At 35.1% G+C, this 20,659-nt stretch overlaps 1 protein-coding gene across 2 annotated transcripts in view; it reads right to left on the bottom strand.

Moving 5' to 3' along the window:
- Positions 1-20,659, bottom strand: part of LOC123867095 (elongation of very long chain fatty acids protein 7-like) — a 46,692-nt gene that overhangs the window by 22,875 nt on the left and 3,158 nt on the right. The window contains exons 1-4 of one of the 2 annotated variants that reach the window (XM_045908971.1): positions 10,393-10,496; positions 9,780-9,999; positions 4,549-4,739; positions 383-463 (exon numbers count right to left, since the gene is read on the bottom strand). In XM_045908971.1, coding sequence (XP_045764927.1) covers positions 383-463; positions 4,549-4,739; positions 9,780-9,879 — 372 coding nt within the window. In that variant the 5' untranslated portion in view covers positions 9,880-9,999; positions 10,393-10,496. Of the gene's footprint in view, positions 1-382; positions 464-4,548; positions 4,740-9,779; positions 10,000-10,392; positions 10,497-20,659 lie in introns of those variants that run through there. The other variant, XM_045908972.1, reaches the window with a different exon arrangement.

Raw genomic sequence — 20,659 nt, 5'->3', positions numbered from 1 at the left:
CAAAGAGTTCCCACGGGATTCCTAAAAACCAATCCGCTTAACTGATTTGTATGAAAGGTACTGAGGTAGCTTGCATCCATGTTATTGACATTGACAACTTTTATCCCGGAAAATCAAACAGTTCCCACGGGATCTTCAAAAACCTAAATCCACGTGGACGAAGTCGCGGGCATCCTCTAGTAAGCAATAAAATGTTCCTTGCTTTAAACGTGAAGGAAAACATCGTGAGGAAATCTGCATGACTGATAGTTCCCTATAATGTTCTCAAAGGTGTGTAAAGTCTTGACCAGGTTGTTCATGAATCATGAAGGCCAATCATGAATAATCTCAGTAAAATCTTTTGACATGAGAAAGAGGAAAATGGAGGAAAATGGAAACTCACCCGTCTCGCCTTGTCACTGTCACTGTAGTCCACCGGCTGACACGTGAGGCTGTAGTCGGCCCACCAGCCTGACATTAAGTGCTGCCAAAAAAAAAAACAAGTTATGCATCACCGACATGCTAATGTTAATAGTGCTTGGAGTGCCGCTAGATGTAAAAACAAAGCTAATTTTATGGTTTTAATTCATATAAATTTAATTAAACAATAGGTTCAATTTTTAGCTACCACAAATCAGAAGAGTTTTATTTTAAACTTGAATTAAGTCATTATTTTTAAATTACTTAAAATTAAATTGTGTAATTTTAAATTAAAATTACATGGTCAAAAACACCATAATTGCTGTCAAAAACATGATAGCGAGGACATTCAGCCACAACAAGGCATTGGTCGATGTTACATTTGTAGGTACTTTGCGGTACTGAAATGGAAATAAAGATAAAGACATACTTATAACATGCGACGCAACTCGAACCTATTTCACCAACTGCTATTATTGCATGGTCACAATGTATCATGACTTAATGATCGGCTTACTTAGTGGCACCCCACCTATTGTACGTCGATGTTACTATGTTAGTAATTTTCTCGCAAGTCCCAACAAGAAATGTACAAAGTTTCAACTAATCGGATTAACGATGTGCGAAAGGCGGGCACACAGTCATCAAATTTTATTTTTGTAAGATAATTGCTCTGACCAACCTATTTACCTATTTACAGTTCAAACCACTTGGTCTAGAAACTTGAGATTTTATTTTTGCGTGTAACATCACATCACACTAATATTATAAAGGCGAAAGTTTGTGTGTGTGTGTGTGTGTGTGTGTGTGTGTGTGTATGTTTGTTACTCCTTCACGCAAAAACTACTGGACGGATTTGGCTGAAATTTAGAATGGAGATAGATAATATCCTGGATTAGCACATAGGCTACTTTTTATCCTGGAAAATCAAAGAGTTCCCACGGGATTTCAAAAAACCTAAATCCACGCGGGCGAAGTCGCGGGCATCGGCTAGTAGGTACATATAGTTCGCAACAGGTCGACATGGCAATCGAGGTATTTTTAGCAGGGCAGTCGTGTTTTTAAATTTTTTAATTAAGACTTGTTATTATTTGATTTTAGATCTATTTCCGTGAGGAAAATCCATCATGGAAACCATCAGGGGAGTGCAGTGGTTATTCGGACTCCTTCCGACTAAAAACCTCAAGAAGTTCCATCCCATCGCTGACGACGGAGCACAAGGGACCGGCAACACCTCGGAACACCCTACCTTCGATTTGATTTGATTTAGTATTGACGTGGCGTGGAGTCAGGTCGCGTGTAATAAGAATGTTTCTGCCCGAACACGCTATCTTTCGTCATAGAGATGTCAAGGAACGCCATTAAATCATAATCTTCCAACTCATGCACCCGTGACGTTAGTAAAAAAATGTGCCACTTCTGTGCGCTTTATGACACTTCCTATACTAGATTATATACCTAAGTATACTTATTACTTACTACTAACTGGTATGGTCTGTGAGCCCTTGGTAATTTTTAGAGTTCTGTACCTCTGAAAAACGGAACCCTTATAGGATCACTTTTTTGCCTGTCTGTCTGTCCGGTTGTCCGTTTGTGTGTTATTTTTATGCATAATAGTTTTGATTTATCGTGCAAAATGTCGAAAAAAATACTAGAGCGTACTCTACTCGCGCACTGAGGGTTCTGTAGAACCCTCAGTGCGCGAGTCTGACTCACACTTGGCCGGTTCTTTTAATGTAAACTAACGTGAAATCTAGATTGGGGTAAATCTGTCAATTATTTTTCTTGATTTCACTTTCTTTCAATAATTAATTTAAAAAATTTCAATAACTTAAAAAACTTAACGTTTTGCGAACTTTTGATGAAGTGAAAACTTACGCGTTGGGCGATTTCAGGATGAGTAATTGAGTAGGTAATTGTTCAAGGTCGCATCACTAACTATAGCTAATGTTTATACGATCGGTTTAAAAGCTAAACAAATGTTAATGGTTTTAATTCACAAAATATAGGGATATGTCCACCTAGTCAAATCAGTATTTTTTATAAAACGTCAAAACACGTGCTTAGTAAGAAAAGGGTTCACACTCACAAGGTCTCACTAGGAAAGGGTTTCAAGAAATTGTACCCTAAAGTCACTGGGGTTGACGTGTTCTGGAGTAGAGGCCGCGTACCAACAAACGCAATAAGGGACAACCTCCGACCCGCTGGACTGACGACCTTAAGATGGTAGTGGGAAGTGGGTGGATGAGGAAGGCGGAGGACCATGTGTGGTGGCGTGCTCTTGGGAAGGCCTATATCCAGCAGTTGACGCAAACAGGCTGATTGATTGATTGTATTAAGTCAGGGTAGATGAACTAGGTGATTCATAAAGTTTCACAATATTGGCTCCATTAGAGATGGTATTTACATAAGTTCTGGAGTGTGTCAACAGGTGAAGCGCAGTCAAGCGCGATCGTTTCGTAAGAATGACATATGGCATATAATACGGACAAGGTCGATGCACGCAAATGCACCTGTTTAATGGTTATTGTACGATTCTATTACTTGTCTTAGGTGTTCCAACAAATATACGTCTACAGAACAAGACATCTCTTTGGCAAGGATTTCCACAGAACGTGGAGTTGTGTGTCTCTTGTGAGGAATCTTGAAAATCCCATAGCTACGTTTCGGGTGCAGAAACTAATTCATGATACAGAAGATTAGACGGAGATCTACAAAGCTTACTTTGGCTTAGCTCAGACTTAAGCTAGAGTTATTATAATTCAAATTAAAAAGCCCCTGACACAAAAACCTCTATAAAAAAACTAGAAAAGAGCTGATAACTTTCAAAATGCTGAACCGATTTTCTTCGATCATAGCTAAGAACACTCTCGATCAAGCCACCTTTCAAAAAAAAAACTAAATTAAAATCGGTTCATTCGTTTAGGAGCTACGATGCCACAGACAGATACACAGATACACGTCAAACTTATAACAACCCTCCTTTTGGGTCGGCGCGGGGGTTAAAAACGAGACAGATATCTGTTTATCTGAATAAAGTCTGAGCGAGTTCTACAAACGCAATAAAGAATTTTTAGAGGAAAAACCAGCATTTATTATTTTTAAAGTATGAACCTATTTTTTTAAAATTAAATGGTCCTTCAATAACAACACAGATTTAAATAGATAAAATTGAAAAATGACCCTAAAAATACAAAGATAAGTAGGGATTAGATACACTAATTTTAGAATACAGTATTTAAGATTATCCAACACAGAAAAGTTAAAATAGAAAAAAGTGTTAACAGAGATTAATGAAAATTACATAATAATATGTATTGTGTAAATAACACTTTAAATTAACAAACAGATGTTACTTATTACAAAATTATGATAACTGCCACATTATTTTTAAGATTTTATTATGAAAAACCGACATTGTAGCTTAAATTATTGTTTATGGGAATATGAGTCTGAGATTCGCTAATCTGGTTTTTATGTGAATTTTATGAAAACACATTTCAATTTACTTCTAAGAGTTAGCTTTTAATCTTTATAGTAGTTTTAATCTGTGTAAATATCTAACGTATAAAATATTTGTTAAGAAAATATTGGCTAACTTTTGAATTTTGTTTAACAGATGTGCTTCTAAACACAATCAATTAGAGCGCGAAATTCTATGTTTTTAAGAAGAACTAGGTAAAATAGTTATGTTAGTTTACTTTACAAATTACGACCTATTCATAATGTATAAATTAGTTTTCATGATATACAAACTGAATATATTCATTTAAATAATGACAAAATAGTTAATATATAATTGTTATGCTATGATTTTAATATTATTTTATTACTGCTCAAATCAATTTATCAATCGCTAACCTAACTTCCAATGTTGCTTGCTTTTTATAAAGATTTTAGTGAAGAACATTATTTAGCCCAGCATTTTTCTTATTTCCTGGTTATAGTGCTTATCTATGTATTACCATTACTAATATACGTTTACTTTAAAAAAACATCTCAAAATACTGAAAGGTATCTTATATGTTAAAAAGGACATGTTTATCCATAAGTCAGAAATCAGCTATTTAGCATTTAAGATCATTGTTTAATATAGTGTTGACAATTTACTTGCTTTCTCTGTATTTATTAATGAATAACAAAACTCACCTCATAAAACATATACAATGACAGTAAAACTTGTCCAGCGTTGTAACCGACTAAGACGTTCTTTATCCGGAATGGTTTTCTGTTCGCCATCCATTGTGGGCCGGCCACCATGACGAAGGCAAGGTATATGATGACCATCACTAAGGTCGCTAGGGGTGTGTCGAACAGGAACCATCCTTGTACTCGGGGATCTGGGGACAAGGTCTACGATGAATAGGCTTAATTGTTACGGGCCGATAATTCCTCCTCGTAGTGCACCTAGATTGATGAGTTCAATGTGTTTTAGAGAGTTACAAAGCCTATAGTTGATGTTTGAAAAACTAGTGTTTTGACTTCGATAGTTTATATGGTAGATTAAAATCCTTCCTCTAGCTTGTACCTACTATAATATTATTGAATGTAAAGGAGAACAAAAAACATGTGTTTTATGTAACAACCAACTACGTAGCCTAATTATAATAAATCGGGAAAATGTTTGGACGTAGAGGTAAAAGAAAAGGTTGAGTTTAGTGTTTAACATTTCTTGTCAAGCTATAATAAATTGTAGACTAGGAAAATTTTAAGCACTGTAAAGAGAGATTGCGCAAACATAGTGCTAAATAGTAATATCCCAAATTCACTATCGATTAAAAAAGTGCTAATTTTATGAGTAAGGATTTTAGCAAGTCACACGATTAGAATGTGAAAGTAAAGGTGACAAAAATGCTGGCAAAATATTTGTCTAGTTGCCATTTTTTTACAAGTTTGTGTTCCTCTCAGGTGCTAATTAATGTTACGCTTAAGCGTTTCTATTTTTTGTAATGTAATAATTTAAATCAAATGAAAATATGTCAAACTACATCTACATAATTATAATACAAACAAATAATAATACTGATAGTAAAAAGTTGTGCATCTAACGAGGATTATCGTTCAGTACAATTTTTGATGTAAAGATACTTACTTAAGGGTAAGATTCAGTTGGGGAGTCAATTTCACAAATTAATCTTAATTTATAAAAACAAAAGCTGACTGACTGACTGATCTATCAACACAAAGCTTATTGGACGATCAGATAAAATTTGGTATGCAGATAATTTTTATGACGTAGACATCTGCTAAGGAAGGATTTTTGAACATTCCACTACATTGGTAGATGCTTTTGACGATTCAAAAGAATTTGTAAAAGTCTAATTGAATAAAAATATTTTGAATTTGAATTTGAATTCAACCCTTAAGGGGTTTGAAATAATATGTGTAGTCCATGCGGACGAAGTTGCAGGCATAAATTAGTTCTCTCATAAAGTTTTTACATGTCGGACCTATGTCTCCACTCCCCACGCAAACTCAAGATTCGGAATTTGGCACGTGAGACTACGAAAAAATACTAAAATTGAAATAAAATAATAAGCATCATTTATTTCCGATATTCACAGCATTGCGGTGATACTACGTCAGCCAAAACCAGTCAATTGAAAGAATTTTTACTTATTTTCCCCCGCCTGTTCGACTATTATGACTAGTTTTTATCTATAGAGTTATACTTATAACTTAAAAAAATTGACTATTTTCGGAATATTGGTTTATCATCTGCAGATAGCTGCAGATCCAAAGAAGAAAACAATTGGATTATTCCGATGACTATGTAACGCATCCGATCGACAATTTTTCGGTAGTAAAAACAGTAATCATTACATATGAAAAAACTGGTTATATTTAAAACAAAAATGTAATAGGTATGATTAAAGTTCAGTTCAAGATGTCAATTTCAAAGTCGGCTCAGTATTGGATAGGTCAAATAACTTTCGCGGAAGTAACTTTTGCCGAGAACCGGATATACGTATGGACTTAACTTCGACAAAGTTTGACAGCTAACCACGGTTTCACCTGCGACGGTAAGATCAATGCAGTTGGAGCAAAACGAGATTTTGAGATAGGTCAGTGAGACATAAAATTGAAGAACCGACCAAAAAAACTGGTCCATTGCGTTTCAGAACACGCATAAGGTAAGTATTCCGTAGCCATGCTAGTTGCCGAAAACTTTGGTGTTCAATATATTATATCACGTTTTTTTTTCAAAAACTGTTTCAAACCCTAATACCAACATACGAGGACCGAACTCAAAAAAGATCATAAATGGTTCCAAAGTTACACGTTAGTTTTAATTTTATGTTTATTGAGCTGTGATAGTCTAGTAGTGTGGTAGTATATATAGATAGACGGAATGAGGAGATCCGCAGAAGAACCAAATTAATATATGATATACGAGTAGCTCAACGGGTTGCGATTATAGCGAAGCTGAAGTGCATTGGGCGGGGCACCATAGTTCGAAAAGATACGGTCCAAGTTGCTGGAATGGCACGACCCACCCGCCACTAAATGGACAGAGGATATCAAATGAGGCGAAGGGAGCCGCAGGATTCAGGCAGGTCAAGGCCGCAGCGTGTGGAAGCCCCTACAAGAGAGCTTTGTTGAAAGTGGACGTCTATTGGTTGACGATGGCTTATTATAAGTTAAGATTGCGGCTTCTTATTCAGGAGTCCGGGGGTTCAATTCCGGGCACGAACTTCTTACTTCTCGGAGCGCGTTTTAATCAATTAAATATTGTGTGCTATAACTGTGAAGGAAAACATCGCGAGAAACCCTGCATATTTGAGATTTTCCATAATCTTATCAAAGGAGTGTGAATGAAGTCTGCCAATCCGTAGTTGATCAGTTAGTAGTGGGTTAATCATTATGACGATGATGATGATGGTTAGTTTTTCACTGTTAAATTATTTGATTTTATGTCTTACTGACTCTCAGATCTATCTATAAATCCCGTTTTGCTCCAACCGCATCGAACCTACGCCAGGTGAAAATACAGTTTCACCTGACGTAATCTAGCTTTGTTGTAAAGATCTTGGCCTAAAAACTTCATTCTGAATGGAGACTTGTTCAGTAGTGGGCCGGCGATGGGTTTAAATGATGAATGGTATGTATGTGTGGTAAGATAATAACAGTTCAGATTGTATCTACGATCGCACGGTTTGCATTCCGCCTTTTTACTACTATGACATCGGGACTTTTAATTTATCATCACGAACTTCATCAATCTTTGCTTGGTGCTTGGTGTTATTATAATAATCCGTGATCATTTACATTTTGCGTCAAGGAAAAATCATTGTATTGTAAGCAGAATCGTCTTAGCCTTCAAGTGAACTCACGAAACGTACTTATTAAGTTACTTAAGTCCTGAATGAACAGAAAACAGTCTATTAGAAAATGGACATAATTGCCAAAGATAAATCTGGAGTTTCATCGTAGAGAAAGGTACTTAGTGTTACCTTTGTCAGTTTAATGATGGTAAATGTAGAAGCGATGAAGTGGCAGCCTTTAAAGTGTATAAGATACAAAGTAATAAGCAGACCCATTTAAAGCTGAAAACATGTTAAGACGAGGAATAAAGTTTGAATGGAATTTCTTAAACTTGGATCAATTAATCAATGTTTAATATAAATGAACAAGTGTAAATTAAAAATTTTCAACACCCCCGACAAATCATTTTCAAATAAATAATTATGTATATCTAGGCAACGTCCATCTCGACAGCTTGACATTTGTCAATTGACACTTGAATATTATGAACCTAAGGGTTATCTAACCTTCTTTTCTACAAGAAAACTAGAAAATAGCTGATAACTTTTAAACGGCTGAACCAATTTTCTTAGATTATAGCTAAGAACACTCTCGATCAATCCACCTTTCAAACAAAAAAAACTAAATTAAAATCGGTTCATTCGTTTAGGCGCTACGATGCCACAGACAGATACACAGATACACAGATACACACACACACAGATACACAGATACACACGTCAAACTTATAACACCCCTCTTTTTGGGTCGGGGGTTAAAAAGAGTTAATGATGAAAGAACATATTTCTAGAAAATGTCAAGATACGACAAGTTAGTCAATTCAAAAATCGTAAGAGCAAAACGAAATCTATGGATGAGAGAACAGAAATAATTTCAATTGTCAAAAAAAAAAAAAGATTGTTTTTGTTGCAAAATTATTACTTCCTACATCAATGTGTTGTTGTTGTTGTCAGACACACATATTAATATGGAGAGAGCTACACCGACAAAAGATGATTAAATTGTTGACATTGATGAATAGAGAAATTTGGTTAATAATGTGACTGTGTTATAAGTGAAGCAATTGAATCTAACTATTCAAACAAATCTATGAAAAGTTGCTTAGAATTAAAGTTAATAATAATTATACAAATTAGTTGCAATATAGAACATGAGTCTTGTGTGATCTAGTTTTAGTGCCTACAGAATAGTTTTTAATGTTTGTAACAGATACGCAATGCGCAAAATGTAAAAGTCCATAATTATCAGGTCACACATGCAATTATTTAATTTTAGCATTAACTACTATAAAGAAACCTAATTGCGATACAGTTAAAAATAACAATTCTGTCATACTTTTTTCTTAAAATTTTAATCCGGACGTCAATTTAGAACTTAACGAAACACACAAAGAAATGTTTGCACTTTCTTTTTACATTCAAATGTGTATGAATAGAAACGAAAGGTGTGAAAATAATTTAAGATGATGTACCTATTGATGATTTGATTTTTGATTTTTAAACGATGAATAGGCAGTGGATTTCGCGAGGATGAGTAACATCTTAGCGATACTTATTCTGTAGTATTTTAATAGAAAATTTAACATAAAGTATTTAAGTACTAATCATATTTATTGACTTCAGAATCCAAACTAGATATAATTGCTTTGGACCCTCGCGCAAGAAAAAGAAAAGTTTTTGCACGAATATATTTTAGAGGTTGTCACGAAAACATTGACCTATTTAGAGATGAGTAGATAATAGCGAGTTTGAAAGTTATCTAATATAAATAGCTAAGTTATGCCCTTAGATATAAATAAATTTTATGGAAGTATGGCGTTAATTTAAAAAAAAAAACTATTGCGATTAAGATTTTTGTAGAACCAAAGTCTTACTAGTACAAAATTAAATTCACTAACTCGTAATGTAGCTTAATTCTAGAGCACTAATAAGTAATAATATAATTAGGTAGAGTAAAGATACGTAGGTGTATTGTTAAGAAGTTAATATTGTTATGAAATTTTTCAACTTTAAGAGGTATCGCTGAAAAGGAACGAAATCTGATATTTTTTTGTGCTAAAATTTTAAAATGACTGGAAATTTAATCGTATTAATATTGTTTTTAAATAAACTTACCTGAGACTCTTTCAGCTAGCATCCAATATTTATTGATAATGGTAGTCCAGTTGTTGTCCGAGTAATAGTCGTCGATAGCTATTTTAACGAAACCGGACATTTTGAAAATAGTCTATCACTTCGCACACTATAAGTTAAATCTCACTTATCACACACTTCACTCCACTTGCTTCGAAAGTCACTACTACTCGGTAACAATTTGCGGCAAGCAAGCTGTCACCTGCAACAAGAAAAAAAACACCATTTAGAAAAAAACAGAGTAAAAAAACCAGCAAAAAAAATTCTACTTCATATTTAAATGGATAATTGTACATTAACAATTAGGGGGAACTATTCTTATTATGAAAAAAAAAAAAAACAACAGTAAAAAGGCTTAATGCCTGTTATATTTAAAATTGTTATTTTATTTTCACTGCTTTTGTAAAATCTAATAGATGCAAATGCTCGTTTTATTAACCATTTATAACTAACACGTTATTTTCGCTAATTTTATTGATTAATTGAATTATTTAATTAAAGATTTTTTTAATTGAATTGAATTAAAGGACATGTCGATCGCTCTTTACGCGTTTATTTCACAAGTCTTGGATTAGTAATTAAATTAAAAATTTACCGAAATCTTTTGCCCGCGCAAGGCATTTCTCCAAATGTTATTTATTCATAAATATAACCCGAGTCATGTGGGATAAAAGCGAAAGCTTGGAAAGTGCGCGCGCGCCGGTCACACAAATGCAATTGAATCTCGCGCGGTTGTTTTGACCAATCGTTGCCGTTCCACCCCACGCGGCACAAGGACGTAAGTGCCGTATTGCGTCAGCGGAAAATTGCGTTCTATTACACGTACGAAAAAGTTTATATTTCCGCAACCGCTGTTCGGGTAATTTACGCGTTGGAAGGCATTTTTGTGATTATTTTTTTACAATATTATTCGTATGACCTACGGAGCTATGTCTAATGATTTTTTTAGGTAACGGTATTCTAGTGAAACACAAAAGTGAAATTGATATTTAATTTACTTTTAGCAGTGCTTACTTAGGGACATATTTATTTACTTACATAAAACCATTTGCATTAGAATCTACTAAATAAGGCCCGATTTTTCAATAGCCACATAAATAAAAAATCGGACCCAGCCGCCACGACGCCCTGTATCCATCAAAATCAATACTGATTCAAATTCCATGTAGGACAACTACATAGTATCTTTCATGCTATTACTATGTCTGATATGACTCTACCACCGGTTCTGAAAGCAGGCTCTACCAAGAAGAGCCGACAAGAAACTCATCAGATTTTCTTTTTATCAGATCAGCATTTTTGATAGCATTTACTTATAACCAGACAAGCTCGCAGTCAAGTCTAACTTGTATAATAAAAAAAAAACAGTAATATTGCCGCCCATATGCTAAAATAAAAAACGACTTATCCCAAAAGTACATTTCGAGTTATAGCCAAAAAAAATATGATAATTTGGAAGATTGGATGTTTAGACAACCTTATTAAAAAGCTTAACTGTAGTAAGTGTCATCTACTCGTTTATGCTAAAGTAGTAGGTCAAAAATAAAAAGCAGCTAAACCCAAAATTTTCGAGTTACCAAGAAAGTAAAAAACAAGAATTTAGAAGAACTAATTTTTCTAGAAAGAGCATGGCATACTTTTTTCTGGCGATAACGCAGAAACAATTTTTTGGGGTTGGCCGCTTTTTAGCAATAGAATGGCAGAATAGGTACTTAGTCCCTTCGACCGTGAGAGATCAAGCCATGAGATTGAGGTTAGGCAACGTATCTTCGAATAACATTGGCCTCCAGGAGTGTCTAATTTTCACACGTAAGTATTTCTTCAAGTTTTCTTTAGTAATTTTTCACACGTTCGATAAAATTATGAAATAGGTTTAACCATATTTTAAATCATTACATTCATTTTAGGAATTCAACATTTTGGGCCTGAAGGTCCCAATATAGGTAAATGGCGACCTCGCACTGGAAATCGCAGGGTTAGTGTCGTTTCTAACCGACATCAAGAGTTACTCGTAGGTTCAGACGGCGCAAGACTAGACTGTAGAGTGTGCGGAAATTCTTACAAGAGACCTATGCCCAGCCGTGGACTTGCTCTGTTCGATGATGACGATGACGATAAACATTTCGGTCAGTACCTACTGATGGTTTGATTGTGCGTGTATGAAAAACTACTGGACCAATCAGGGCAAAGTTTTTTTAAGTATGTAAGTGTACAAGGTCCTAGGTCCTAAGGTTAGTGAAAAAAACCCGAAATTATTTCAGAGTTTGGCCTGAGTAACCATGTTTTTCATTTTTAATTTTTTTATCAGTAGGTACCTACTTACTTAGTTCTGCTATTTTCGGGTTGGATAAGAAAAGATGAAAAATGGACACCATGTTTGATGTTTCTTTAAAGTGACCTTTCTCTATGTTTTAGGTACTGATAAAGTTCAAAATATAGCTCGGTTCAATAAGGGCGCGAGCTAAAATAGCGAAAATATCAAAATAGCAGAAAATACATTTTCTACAACAATTTTCTTAATCAATGTTTTTTACGAGCTTTAAGTCAGCTTCCAGCTTACAGACAGTAAATACAGAATGAAAGTTCATCACGATGTTATTAAGGGTCATGAGACCTCTATGAAAGTATTTCAACAACTTTCATTCACATAAAAGTTCTTTCACTCGTGGATAGATGGCGCTAAGTGTAGAATTTATCGAAAGTAGTGAACTGCAATAATATCAATGTCAAGGTCACTACCAAGTAGGCATTTTATGATTGAAGACAGTCTTTAATTTAAATTGATTGATTGGAAGAATTGAAGAGACAAGCTTAGACCAATTACAAGTTAAATAATCTATAAGAGATAGGATTTCGATTTAAATTTAGTAAGTATCATTTGAGGAAAATGGGAAAATGTAAGGATTCAATGATTTCAATAAAATGAAAAAAAAAAAAAAAACATTAAAAGTACAATAATTTTTCACAATAATTTTGTTTTTTTACATATTAGCTATCTGTGCATCAAAATAGTAATTATAAGAAATACAATTACATTTGTTGACAGAGACGCCTGGGAAGTGTTTTTTAACATTTCTAGTTAGTTTCTAAGTTTTATTTTGCACGATAAATCAAAAACTATTATAGTTAAAAATCTGTTTTAGAATGTAAGTAAAGCCATTTCATGTGATACGCCACTTGGTATAGGTATCTTATTTTGAAAATTGAAACACATTTTAATTTTTTTAAATGATGTAACCACAAATTCGCGGTTTTCAGATTTTATTCCTTTACTTGTGGTAAAAGACCTACCTACCTGCCAAATTTCATGATTCTAGGTCAACGGGAAGTATCCTATAGGTAGGTTTCTTGACAGATACGACGGACAGACAGACAGACAGACAGCAAAGTGATCCTATAAGGGTTCCGTTTTTCCTTTTGAGGTACGGAACCCTAAGAATACTATGAAATGTCGTAAAAGAATCAAACACTATAAAAAGAACATTGTCGTAGGTCAGGGGTTACAAACAAAGGATCAATGATTACCTATCTGAAATGCACGAACAAAAGGCGCACTTTGCATGACAGGTGTATGTACCGTCTAGAGGTAGGTAAGTACATGCGATTGTATAGATTCTTGCATGCGATGCACAAATTGTTCATTGTACTCGGGCGATAATGAAACCTGACTTGATTGTAAGGGCATCATAGATCATAGAATTTTCTGGTATAATATTGCATTTAAAGCATGAAGACCTTTAGCTTGACTTAGGTGACATATTTTTACCTAGCCTACCTACGCATAGTAATGATCATCACGATCAAGCCTTCGCCGGCTCACTACAGAGCACGGTTCTCCTCTCAGCATAAGAAGGGCCACAATCCACCACGCTTGCCAAATGTGGATTGGAAGACTTCACACACCCTTAAGAACGTTGGAATCAGAATTATTAGGCATGTAGGTTTCCTTATTAGTTTATTAGGCAGTTATTTAAAGCAAGTGTATTTAATAAATTAGGGGTATGGATTTCATAAAACTGCCGCAGCTCCTTGCAAGTTACCCTATTTCCATCTACATCATCACTTACCACCATGTGAAATCGCAGTCAAGGGCTAACATTGAATGAAAAACCGGTTAAGTATAAATCGGATTCGCACGCGGAGGGTTCCGTATCATCGTATAAAAAATACCACTTTTGATTTTTTTTTTGTGTTGTAACCAGAAATTCACAGTTTTCGGATTTGTGCCTTTATTTGTGTGATATTGCTGCCTGCCTTCAGGATTCTAGGACAGCGGGAAGTATCTTACTTATTAGGTTTTGGTTCCCTTGACGAGCCTTGACAGACACGACAGATAGATATACAATGAAGAGAACCTATGAGGGTTCCTATCTCTGGAGATACGGAATTCTAAAACCAATATTAGTAGCCTTGAATGTGAATGTTTCTATTTAGAAATTCAACAGACAAGAATTTCTTGAGTAATTGAATAAATTCATCTAAATCCGAACCGGATGATAAGCCCTTTTGGAATGAGAGCCCGTGAGGGCCAGACCTTCGTTATTTTATAAAAGCTGAAAGTTCTCTGCGTATTGTGCCAACACATGGAAGAACGGTCAGCGACTATGAAGTTTGAATCATAGTGGTTTTGGGAGATAACAAGGGGAAAAAGTAGTAAAAAATCTTACGTCGAACAACATAAAAGTAGTGGCAACTGCCTGCCAGACACCCTTAAAGTTTATTTAAGGGTGCCCGGTAGGGTTCGCCACGCTACTAAGTGCCTATCAATGCATGACGTGATTTCTAATACTATTCCCAAGAAAAAAAAAACACTTTAAATACTTTGACGTAAGACTATTAACGACTTTTTTTCTAAAGCCACCAATATCCAAGATTCATAGTCGCTGATCGTTCTTCCCTGTGCTGGGGTTAATATGCAGAGAAACTTTCAGCTTTTATGAAATAATGAAGGTATGGCCCTCGCCGGCTCTCACTCTAAGCCTAGTGGAAAACTCGCCCACCCGTCAATGTCAACTTTCGTCAACATTGTGAAAGACGTCAAATATTCAAGTCTTCAGTAATTATTGTAGGCTATTAAACGCCATCCAGGTTAAGGTCGCTGTTATGTGTTGTTTACGTAAGTATAAATGTTATTATTGTATGCACACTAGAGCGTTTAGCTCGGTAGCTTATTATTGGCATGCAACGGTGTTTTTCCATCTCTAGACAATTTGGGATTGTTCGCACTGTACTACGTCATCACCTATCCTTTGGCATTTCCTCTCTACCTTATAGAGAGAGAGCCAGCGCGTGCTAGAACTTCGTCGTTTTATAAAAGCTGAAAGTTTCCCTGCCTATAATTGTCCCCAACACAGGGAGGAACGATCAGCGACTATTAAGTTTGGATCATGCCGGCTTTGGGAGATGATAGATAATAAAGTCTTCAAAAATCTTACGTCCAAGCATAAAGTGTAATTTTTTTATAATATTCTTCGGAATAGTATTACAAACTTCGTCATGCATTGCCAGACACTTAAATGCTAAATCGCTTGACGATATCTTTCCTAGTATTTGATAATAATAGCTAACTCCTTCTACCCTAATAGATCACCCGAGCCGATTTTGGAATTAGGTAAAAGTTCCTACTTTGCCCCTGCTAGAAATCAGATCCTCATTGAGTTACTTATATTTTTTTTATATAAAAAGCGATCAAATCAGTATTTTAGTACCTACCGCCGCCCATGAACAATTGTAGCACCAAAGGTTAAATAACCTTATTTTGAATTCTAGTGGTAACATCGCTGAAGAGAGTTGGTTTCAGAATTTCCATGAGAATAGGAAAAGAAAACTGTTAAAAATATACAATTTAAAAACATGGCTTAAGTTTAAATGTCCTCTCCAAAACGTATCTATTAAGCGAATGAATTTGCGGATAAACTCATTCAATCAAAATGTAAATATAACCCTACCATTTTCGGAAGATAGGCAGAATGCGTGTCAGGCATTGCACAAGCGGCGCACGCAATTGGCAGGATATTGCGCCCGCTAGTTCCAAGGACTTGAAAATCGTACGCTCGGAAGTGTAGTATGGAAATGACTATGAGTGTCCTGGGCGATTTGTTTAATTGGACGCAATTTTAGTAATTAGTGGTTGGATTTGCGTTCAAACTGGCCGGTGCTGGCTCTTTCAAAATACACCTACGCCTATAGTGACTAATATTTCGATCTTAATCGTAGCATGAATCGCTGAAATCGCAATGAAATCGCTAGCATAGGTATGCCTGCGACTTCGTCCGCGTGGACTATACAAATTTCAATCCCCTGATTACCCTCTTAGGGGTTGAACTTTTAAAAATCCTTAGAGGATGTCTACATCACAAATAACTATCTGGAAGCCAAACAGCCCAATCCGTCCAGTAGCTTGGGCTGTGTGTCGATAGATCAGTCAACCTGTCAGTCACTCTTTCTATGTTACGAATATCATCATCATCATTATCAACCCATCGCCAGCTCACTACTAAGCATGGGTCTCCTCTCAGAATGAGAAGGGTTTTGGCCATAGTCCTCCAAGCTGGCCAAGTGCGATTTAGCAGGCTTCACACAACTTTGGGAACATTATGGAGAACTCTCACATATTATTATTGGCGAGCTGTTCACGCACCTTTGGGTAAAACGACACCTATTCAGAATGCTTCAAAATATCACGTTCGCGTGCCCGTGATTTCACGTGGATTTAGGTTTTTTCCCCGGTCAGAAAGTAGTTTATGCCTGCTTCTAAGATGCAAGCTATCTCCGTGATGCCCGCAACATCTTCCATATGGATTTAGGGTTTTGAAAAGTTTCAAGAGTTAAGACTTCCCACTCTTTGATTTTCAGGGGCTAAAGGTAGCCTATATCCTTCCTCCGAATGTAGGTAAGCTGTACCTTTCGTCAAAATCATTAAACAGATGGGCCGTGAAAAGCTATTCGACAAGTTGTTGCTCTCTAAATCGTAAATTCCAACTCTATTCTATCTCTATCTATTTTGAATAATATCTATTTTGAAGGTTTTCAAATAATTTTTGAATACTTAATAATTTTTCCTTGAAGTGTAGGTAAAAACACTATCATGCAAATTATTAAAAAAAAGAGATTTTTAAAATCCTAAATAAAATCTTTCCTCATGAGTAAGTACGGAACGTCCTTCGTGTAAGATATGAAATACTCATTTAAAGATCAGAGTCTGATCTGATTAACATTGCTACTAGATTCTTTAGTTACTAGTCTAGACAGTGACCTAGATAGAATATACAATGGAAGCTTATTACCTAAATCACGAATTAATTGTCTTATATTTGCAACAGCGAAACGTCCGAGATAAAATTGCGGCAATTTTTTTACTGTTATTAATATTGCAAATTATAATTGGCAAAGAAATATTTAGTATCTATGTATGTAACATTTTTTATTGCTGAGTTAAATTAAGTATCTAAGATACGATTTAACTATCCAGTTATGAATAATTGTTAATTGTAACTGTTTTAGTTATGATATGGTGATCATTAAATTACAAACCAATAATAAAAACTAATACACTTAAAAAAGTCAGTTTTCAATCATCTAATTAAACTTTAACTGATGAAAAAAGGAAAAAACGGATTTCCAATACTTTAGGTAGGTACCTACTTTACTTACACGTGGAATTCATTTCTCATTAAAATATTATACTGTGAATTTAAAAATCGGCTCTACTAATTCTATCATAAGTATTTTATGTAATACTAGCCGATGCCCACGACTTCGCCCGCGTGGATTTAGGTTTTTTGAAATCCCGTGGGAACTCTTTGATTTCCGGGATAAAAAGTAGGCTATGTGCTAATCCAGGATATTATCTATCTCCATTCCAAATTTCAGCCAAATCCGTCCAGTAGTTTTTGCGTGAAGGAGTTACAAACATACACAAACATACACACACACAAACACACACACACACACACACATACACAGAATCTTTCGCCTTTATAATATTAGTGTGATAGTGTAATGTGAAGTGTGATAAATTACTTATCATTTAAAGTGGTATAACCATCACTGTAAGGAGTATACCTAACGTTATTTGGGAAATATCGGGATTTTTAAAGACCTAAATCCACGTAAACAAAGTTGCAGGCATAATCTAGTATTAGATAAATTCTTTTGAATTTATGATTATTTTATTGCAATACAGTGAATAGAAAAAAGTGTGAACTAAAATAAATTATTTATTAACTGATATACCTAACTACGTAAATTAAAATATGCAAATAACTAGGTACCACTGCCACGTGAAAATATTATTAGAATTAACTAATAGTTATGTCAGAATCTAACATTTGAACTTGAAATTGCGTCACAATATAAAACAATAGGACAGAGGAAAAAAATGCATAATTGACAGAGACAATGCAAACGTTGACGTCGTTATATTGCCTCAAATTAAATACGCAAAAACCTATGTGCCAACACTGCTTATTTACATTTTTTTGCCCTTTTCTAAACATATATACTACAATCTATTTTTCCTTAACTGACTCAAAAGGTAAACAAGTATCTGTGATAGCTTAGTGGTTCAGACGTCCGCCTCTTATTCGGGAGGTTGCAGGATCAATCCCAAACCAGCACCTTTTACTTTTCGGAGCTAATGTGCGTTTTTACCCAACTACGGCGAAACCAAGAGGAAGGGTTATGATTTTAGCGGTCTATGTATGTAGGTTTGTATTTATGTGTGTTCCACCGCAGCGCCTAACCTACTGGATCGATTTTGATGAATGAGGTGTCAATCGATTCGTTATAGTGGTCCAGGTGACATAGGCTACATTTTATACGAAAAAAATCGAACAAATGATTGTTGCATCCAAACAAATCGAACAAATGATTGTACAAATCAATATTCTTTTCCATTTGCCAAGTTCATCTCAGTGCACTATAACATTGCTTATTATCGTATAAGGTAAACTGAATTGCATAATTAAAGTTACGATATATCGTTCGAGTTAATTGCATCCATTACACGAACTGATGCAACCTTTTGTACCTAGGTACGTCTCTCTACTTAACTATTGTTTGTTGTAAAATAATTAATGTTTTCCTGAAACTCGTGCATTTTTAATGAACTCCTAATTATTTATTTATTTGTAACTGGCTGGTGCCTGCGACTTCGTCTGCGTGGAATTTTAAAAATCCCGCGGGAGCTCTTTGATTTTTTGGGATAAAATGTAGCCTATGCCAGTCTTTTCACTAACTATCGCGTAGATTTTGGTTTTTAATAACCTTATGAGATGAAAACATTCCTCATCAAACTAGATTCTAGAGCATTGATCAAACTAAAAAAAATCGTGGGGCGAGTCGAATCTCTACTATCTACAACCGCTCATTATTTATAGGTGAGATTTGGAAGCATGTTCTTAATAAACATCTTATGCCTGTGACTTCATCCGCGTGGACTACACAAATTTCAAACCCCCATTTTACCCCCATAGGGATTGAATTTTTGAAAAAATCCTTCCTTAGCCTTTGGCATATAGGTAGCTATTATGTCTACGTCATAATAGCTACCTATGTGCCAAATTTCAGCCGGATCCATCCAGTAGATTGAGCTGTACGTTAATAGATCAGTCAGTCAGTCACTTTATTCTTTATATAATTTTACACACTACTCAAATCCATGCGAAATCAAGTACTTTTTCTAGTATTTTGAAAATTTTAGGAGTCATGTTGGACACATTGTCGTCGCGCGTTGTTTTTAACCCCCGACCCAAAAAGAGGGGTGTTATAAGTTTGACGTGTGTATCTGTTTAGGTATCTGCACCGGTATCTGTCTGTGTTTTTTTTATTTTATTTGAAAGGTGGGTTGATCGAGAGTGTTCTTAGCTACAATCCAAGAAAATCGGTTCAGCCGTTTGAAAGTTATCAGCTCTTTTCTAGTTACTGTAACCTTCACTTGTCGGGGGTGTTATAAATTTTTAATTTACACTTGTTTACAGGAGTTGTTCTAAAGCGATTGAAATTAGATTACGTCTTAGGCAATCCACAATACACAGCTCGGTAACTAAAATGCTAATTGCTAAGTAATATTCTTCTCGCGTTGTGATACAATGGCAATAAATAATGCTCAGATAAACCGTGCGTTGCATGATGATTGCGATTGTACTTTACTAGTGCGTAAACATTATAACGCATGGAAAATCTAAGGCTACGCATCGTCAGTAGGTATACGAGAAGGTATCCCCACTAATATTGTAAATGCGAAAGTTTTTTTTTTGTACATCAATAACGCCGCAGTGAAGGTTCGCCGTAATTTTTAGGGTTCCGTACCTCAAAAGGAAAAACGGAACCCTAATATTACTATACTATAAACGGATCACTTTGTTGTCTGTCTGTCTGTCTGTCCGTCCGTTCGTCGTGTCTGTCAAGAAAACCTATAGGGTACTAGCACAAGTACAGGAATAAATCTGAAAACTGCGAATTTGTGGTTCATCGGTTTGACCATCCAAAGGGGGAACCATATATAATATTATTAATCTAAGAGGGCAATTTGGGTACAGTACCTAACTGCAGTGGTCTCGATTTAATTTTTTTTTAGTTTTAATTTAATATACCTATTTTAAGTATTGATTTAGGAATTTTTAATTAGTGTAATACGTACTTATGTATTTGAAGAATAAATTATGTTGTTAGATTTAAAAAAATGAAAAATAAATGAGTTCAGAGTTAAAAAAAAAATATTTTGAAAAATAAATCATAAAATTGAATAAGCCTTCAGTTCCAGTAAATGAAATTGCGGTCACAGAGTAGTGTAAATAAATAAAGCAAAATTTTATGTAAGCCTGATCTCATTCTTTGCTTTGGACCAAGTTCATACATCA

This window comes from Maniola jurtina, chromosome 7, assembly GCF_905333055.1.
Source record: "Maniola jurtina chromosome 7, ilManJurt1.1, whole genome shotgun sequence".
NCBI lineage: Eukaryota > Metazoa > Arthropoda > Insecta > Lepidoptera > Nymphalidae > Maniola > Maniola jurtina.
This window is presented reverse-complemented; position numbering and strand designations above follow the sequence as displayed.